Genomic DNA, 6786 nt, shown 5'->3' on the forward strand with positions numbered 1-6786 from the left:
AAGGGGACCACCCTGGGTGTCTAGAGATGACAGATACAGGCACTGAAAGGTGAAGCTACACCAAAATAATGAGCCACCGACCCAGCCGGTGCTAACTCGGGGGCCGAGAAGGCGAGCAGAAAGTGGAGCGAAGCAGATTCTTAGGATTCGGTCTACAGAGAGGCGGGAAATGTACATGAAAGGGTGAGACATCTGGATGAAAATCAGAGCAAGTAGGAGTTCCTAAAAGACAAAATAGTGGAAGAAAGGGACATCCCAAGAGAAAAAGCGGCTCAGATTTGACAAGACCGGAGATCACCGATACGGGCAGCACAGTGGACAGGTAGGAAATTCGCATCTTAGAGCTGGCTAAGCTGTTTCGGGGTGTCCCCTGCTCCGCACCCGCTTGGTATGGCCGAGGGATCTGCAGGGACAGGACGCTGACACCCGCCTAGACTGCAGCCGTGGAGCCACAAGCGGCTGCGAGGGCCCATCGTGGCTTCTCCCGCGTCCTTGCGAGCCGCCGTCTCCCCCGCTTGCCTGTCTGCCTTACGCGCCCCTCGGCTGAGACCCTGCGGAGGTTACCTAACCCCCTCTTTGCTGCTTTGCATTAACCAGTGTGGTCCCAGCCCACCAGCTCTATTATAAAAGTCACGTGCCCCGGGTTCGATCTCTGTCTGCCTTCTACCTCGACACCCCATGTGGCCCCTCGAGGCCTGCTGTGTACTTCCCGCAGGGTCCTGCAAATAATAAACTTCGCCATTTCAGTTTCTCTCCTGGCCTGTTGTCGCACCCGCTGACCACTGGCACCTGTGGTCCTCTTAGCAAACGTTAGTTTAGCGGAGTCCTGACGGTCAGCCGCAGGATCAGGACGGTAGAGTCGTGCTGGCAGCCGGCTGCCAGGGAGCCTTGGAGCTGCGAAGGGCAGGCTGACTGGCTCTCCCCGGTGGGCAGTTAGTTGGTGGGCGCAGCTTTGACCTTGGCCACCGCCCGTCCCAAAGTGCAAGCTGGGGAAGAAGCGACCCGAGTCCTCCAGGGCCTCGGGGCATTGCCCTGGGAGCTGGTTTGCGGTGCACCTGTTCACGCCCCAAGGAGGATGCCTGCCCCCACTTCCCCACCTGGCCGTGGCTCTCAGGTCCTGTTGCATGGGTTAACGGCCAGGACACGGCCCACCCAAGTGCAGGCTATGATAGGGGGACAGAGAGACACCCCGTCCCTGACGGCTGTGCTTGCGGGTGGCACGGGGAGGCGGACTCCTAGTCCCGTCTGGTGACAAACGGCACCCTCACTCGGGGAAGGCACGGCTCCCGGCAAAGGTCGGTGTGGCCGGGGCCTGCGGTCCCTCTGTTGCTGCACACCTTTCTGCTGTCACACGACCCTGTGGGATATGACGGGTCCCACCCCTGGCACATGGTGACACGGGATCTAGTGGTCTGATGCAAACTGTCCGAGCGCCACCTATAAGGCCGGAGGAAGTTAGCAAGTTCATCGCGGAAGTGAAAGCCCACAGAAGTGGCCGCGGGCCGGTCAGCCTGCAGAGCAGGAACCCGCCAGAGCGCTGGGTCCAGCCCTCGAGGGCTAGGGGTCAGCCCGTGACCTGCCACCGTCACTGTTTTGGAGAGGCCGGGCAGGACACCCCCGAGATGGACCTGGCCCTGGGGGACAGCCACTGCAGGTCTTTCCAGTAACAATCTTTAAGGTCAGATCAGTGGCAGATAATAGAGCATCTGAAACTGCCAACTATGGCGCATTTGGAAGCTGCCAAGAGAGTAAATCTTGAAAGTTCTCATCACAAGGAAGAAAATGCAACCGGGAGTTGCTGATGCTGACTAAAAGGGGTGATCATTTTACAACATACGCATCTATCGAATCGTTGTGTTGTACACCTGCAGCTAACGTTAGCTGCCAATTACACCTCAATAAATAAATGAAAAAAAGAAACCCAAACTCAGTTTCACGCATCTCAAGATTCACAATATTCTCAAAGACTTTGGGCAGCAGGAGGGATTAGGAGGGCGGCCGGCTGAGAAGCTGTTCACACGGGCTCTGAGCTGCTGCCCGCCCCACACGTGGGGCAGAGGCCCGCGGCACATGACCTTTCACCGGGACCGGGGACCGGCAGCGGACGCAGGTGCCTTGAGGGAAAGGTAACCACCTCAGGCTCCCGATCAACCACAAGCGATTCTGCCCGAGGGAGGCCCGGCATCTCATCAGATGCTTGTGGTTCCCACTCGATCCGCGCAGCCTGAGTAACAGGACGGCTGGTGGACCCCCGGGGCCTAACCCCAGCTCCAGAGGGGTACGGGAGCAAAACCAGCCCGGCACAGGACCACAGGTGGCTGAGCACCGGGCGTCGGCAGACCCCACCTGCGGGGCGCCTGGGTGGCTCCGTTGCTTAAACGTCCGACTGTTAATTTCAGCTCAGGTCATGACCTCACAGTTCGTGGGGTGGAGCCCTGCCTCGAGCTCTGTGCTGGTGGGGTGGAACCTGCTTGGGATTCTCGCTCTTTCTCTCAAAATAAATAATTAACTTACATCAAAATAAACTTAAGAAAAGCCATCTTCAAGCATCTCTGAGGATCCAGGGCCTTTTCCCTGCCCAATCAGGATGGTCGAGTTTTCCAGACGCAGCTAGTGTGCTCAGTTACAAGCCTGCTGCTCCCGAGGCTACTTGGGTTGGTAAACCGGGCCCAAGAATTGCCAGCTGAGGTTTACAGCCAGCTCTGACAGACCCCAGACCAGACCCCAGAAGACGCGGTCCTACCGCTTCCTGCCCTTGGACTCCGGAGCTATGCCCCTGGGCCTGTAGCCCTTAAGCGAGACGCCCACGCAGCCCAGAGCTTGTCTATGGTTTATTCCTCCATCTGGTATTTACTAAGAACCGCCAAGTTCATAGGGTCTGAGACCTGGCTTTAAAGAGCTCACAGTATAATTGAGTGGTAAGTGAAGGAGATGTTTAAATTATATTTTAGACTGCCAGTTTATTATTATTTTTTAATTAGAGAGGGTATGAGCAGGGGAGAGGCAGAGAGAGAGATCTCGAGCAGGCTCCTTGCTGTCCGTGAAGAGCCTTGACTTGGGGCTCGAACTCACAAACCGGGAGATCACGACCTGAGGCGACATCAAGAGTTGGACACTCAACTGACTGACCTGCCCAGGCGCCCCTAGAGTGACAGCAGTTGTGATTGAGGGGGGGGGACAGAGAGGGGGCTGTCTTAGCGTGCTACACAGACTAGCGGGCTTCTGAACAACGGACATTGCTCACCAGACTGGAGGCCGGGAACTCCAAGATCGAGGTGCCGGCAGATTTCGTGTCTGTTGAGCACCCACCTCCTGTTTGCAAACAGCCGCTTCCTCGCCGTGGCCTCACCCGGTGGAAGGGGAGAGGGAACGTTCTGGAGCCTCCTTTATAAAGGCACTAATCCCGTTAACAAGGGCTCCACCCTCCTCACCTAATTACCTCTAGAGGCCCCACCCCTAAGCCCGGCTCCCGGCGATTAGGTTTCCACGTGATGAATCTAGAGGGGGAGGGGGAGGACAAAAACATTCTCGCTACAGCAGTATTTGGGTTGATCACTGAACAACACGAGGCATTTTCACACGTGGAATGCGGAACGAGAGGAAGTGTGCACCGGGGGCATAAGGCAGCGTGAGCAAAGGCAACGCTGAAGGCGTGGCTCGCTGCGCAAACAGGAGAACAGCTGTAGCTCATTTTAAATACAAGGAGGTGCACAGATCTGATGAAGCTTTGAACACCTACCTACCCATGTAATTACCACGCAGATCGAGATCTAGAACATCTCCAGTGCCCAGACCATCCCCCTGTGCCTGTGCCAACCCAGATCCTTCTCCCAGGGAACCACTATTCTATCAACCAGCACAGATTCGTCTGTCATTGGCCTTTTGCGTACAGGGAGGCATTCGGTTTGCGCTCTCTGTGGCTTGCTGCTTTTTTTTTTTTCTTCCCAAATGTCTATTTTTGAGAGAGACAGAGCATGAGCGGGGGAGGGGCAGAGAGTGAGGGAGACACAGAATCCAAAGCAGGTTCCAGGCTCTGGGCTGTCAGGGCAGAGCCCCATGTGGGGCTTGAACCTACGAACCTCGAGATCATGACCTGAGCCAAAGTCGGACCGACTGAGCCCCCCCCAGGCGTCCCCATCCCGTGACTCGGCCACAAGTCGTTCGCGTCTACTCCATGTTCGTGAACATTTGCATTTTCAGTTGTGTATTATAAATTAAGGAACCATAAACTTGTACCTTTTAGCACTCGTTTCTCTTCAAAAGGTACCGTGTGTTCAGAATTTAGAGCAGTTGTTCTCAACAAGGGCTGATTGCGCCCTCCCCCCAGGTGACATTTGACAATGTCTAATGACATTGTTTATTATCTCAACTGGGGGGGGTGGTGTGCAAGTGGCATCCACTGGGTAGAGACAAGGAGTGGCTGCTGAATATTCTCCGGTGCACGGCCACCAGCGAGAACCGTTCAGCTTGAAATGTCCACAGCAGCCAAAGAACTCGGCTCAAGTCCGCTTTTGGAGTCCTTGTGACGCTGGGCTCCAGCAGGTCTTGGGGAGCCACAGACGGCTCTGGGATGGGGAGGTTCCCCTCGCGGGGGGAGATCGCAGGCCAGACACCGTCTGGCACGCAGCATTAGCTGACCTCGGCCCGGACGACGTTCCCTGACGTCCTGCCGCCGACCACCCGCCACAGGGCACCCTGCACGTCCCGGTTGCGCAGCGTGTAGATGGCGGGGTAGAGCAACGGCGTGAGGTTGATGTAGACGAGCGACACCAGCTTGTCCTCCTCGAGGGAGCGGCTGCTCAGGGGTCTGGCGTACATGGCCGTGGCACAGCCGTAGTGGAGCACGGCCACGGTGAGATGCGACGCCACCGTGTTGAAGGCCTTGCGGCGGCCTGCCACCCCCCCGACTCCCAGGATGACCGCCAGCACCCTGGTGTAGGACAGCAGGATCAGGACCAGAGGCAGCACCAGCAGCAGCAGGCAGGCGGCCAGCAGGACCCTCTCCTGCAGGTCCCGGTCCCCACAGGCCAGCACCAACACGGCCGGGAGGTCACAGAAGACGTGGTTGACGAGGCCCCCCCGGCAGAAGGGCAGCTGGAAGATGGCCACGGTGAGGCCCAAGGCCAGGAGAGAGCCCCCAGCGCAGCAGGAGGCGAGAAGGCACCGGCAGCGCCCCGCGGTCATGAGCCGGGGGTAGCAGAGAGGGCGGCAGATGGCCAGGTAGCGGTCCAGCGCCATGGCGGCCAGCAGCAGGCACTCGGAGCCTCCCAGCGCCACGAAGAGGCCCATCTGGGCAGCACAGGTGGAGCGGGCCACCGCCTGGCCCCCCGGGGGCAGCAGGAAGCCCGCGAGCGTGCGCGGAGTCAGCACCAGCGTGTAGGCCGCCTCCACGGCCGACAGCGCCCCCAGAAAGAAGTACATGGGAGTGTGCAGGGCGGGGTCCCCGACGGCCAGGCCCAGGATGAGCAGGTTTCCCACCAGCGTGGCCAGGTAGAGTGGCAGCAGGAAGGCAAAGAGCAGCAGCCGCAGCCCCCGGGGCCACCCGGAGAAACCCAGGATCACGAACTCCCGCGGAGCCGTCCGGTTTGACCCAGGCCAGGGGCTCATGTCGGAACCTGAGGGAGGACAGGGGTGCAGGCCAGAGAGGAGGGTCGCGGTGACACACCCCTCCCAGAAACACAGGGCCCTCGCCTCTCCGGGGTTCAGCCCCCACACCCCCTCCACCAGGGACGCGGGGCGTTCTCCCCAAGCCGGCACCTGCCGCCCCCGCGAGTCCTCCAGGAATGCGGGTGTCCGCAGCCACCGTCCGCTCTCCCTCTGGCTTCCGCGGCCCGTGCTCTTCCAGGCCGCCCCTCCCCCCCCCCCCCCCCCCAGCCGCCGCGTCCCGCGCACATCCCACCGGCACGCGAGCCACCCTTCCCGTTTAACCAGCGCGTCCTCTGCTGGGGGTGGGGGCGCTGCTAGCGCATCGCATCGAGGGCGTTTCTCCGGAGCACCGCGCCCGCCACCGCACTGTGAACCGTGGCCCTGTCCCTGACCGTCTCCTGTGTGACAGAATATCTAAAGATATTTTGATGTGGGGGCACCTGGGCGGCTCAGTCGGTAGAGCGTCCGACTCTTGGTTGCAGCTCAGGACATGATCTCGTGAGTTCGGGCCCAGCATCAAGCTCCTCGATGACGGTACGGAGCCTGCTTGGGCTTCTCTCTCCCTCCCTCTCTGTCCCTTCCGCACTCACTCTGTCTCTCAAAACAAATAAACTTCAAAAACCATCAGCAAAGATATCTTGATGTTTCAAGAGCCCAGAAAGAATTCGGAGGGGCATCGCGTTGATCTAGAATACTAGGTCAGTAAGGGAGCATTACACCGGGCCTGTCGGCATCAACTTGGGGGTCTTTGAAGAGCCTCAGACCACCAGTGCACATCTCAAAACAGCTCTTTCTAGCCAAGCCAGTGTGTGTGTGTGTGTGTGTGTGTGTGTGTGTGTGTCTATTTGCACACGCGTGTGCAGGGCACAGTGGGTGCCTTCTGCCTCATCACCCAGCCCTGGGGTGGCCTCAGATCACAGGGACGCCTGGGGCTGAGTAAGGAGCTTTGCTTTCTGGTCCCGTCTGTGATGCTGCCCAAGCCCCACCTTCTCCATGGGGCTCAGATTCCTCGTCTGTCGCCCTTGATGCGACACAGGCCCTGATGCCCCAGGATGTCATTCTGCAATCCTCCCCCCCCCCCCCCCCCCCCGCCCCGGGCACGAGCCCATCCCGGAGCCCGGATGGCTCAGCGGCACAAGC

The 6786-nt window shown here is 59.3% G+C and overlaps 1 protein-coding gene across 1 annotated transcript; it reads right to left on the reverse strand.

The window, feature by feature from the left end:
• Window positions 1-4108: 4108 nt before the first annotated feature.
• On the reverse strand, window positions 4109-5607 carry LOC122209988 (olfactory receptor 10AC1-like). Its single transcript, XM_042922338.1, has one exon. It carries the CDS (start codon window positions 5605-5607, stop codon window positions 4630-4632), a length of 978 nt encoding a protein of 325 aa, XP_042778272.1. The 3' UTR covers window positions 4109-4629.
• Between the last annotated feature and the right edge of the window lie 1179 nt (window positions 5608-6786).

Source organism: Panthera leo, chromosome E3 (genome assembly GCF_018350215.1).
Source record: "Panthera leo isolate Ple1 chromosome E3, P.leo_Ple1_pat1.1, whole genome shotgun sequence".
Classification (NCBI taxonomy): domain Eukaryota; kingdom Metazoa; phylum Chordata; class Mammalia; order Carnivora; family Felidae; genus Panthera; species Panthera leo.

What these genes read in the sequence shown, in the direction of transcription:
- LOC122209988 (XM_042922338.1), bottom strand. Translation starts at nt 5,607, where the DNA reads ATGAGCCCCTGGCCTGGGTCAAACCGGACGGCTCCGCGGGAGTTCGTG.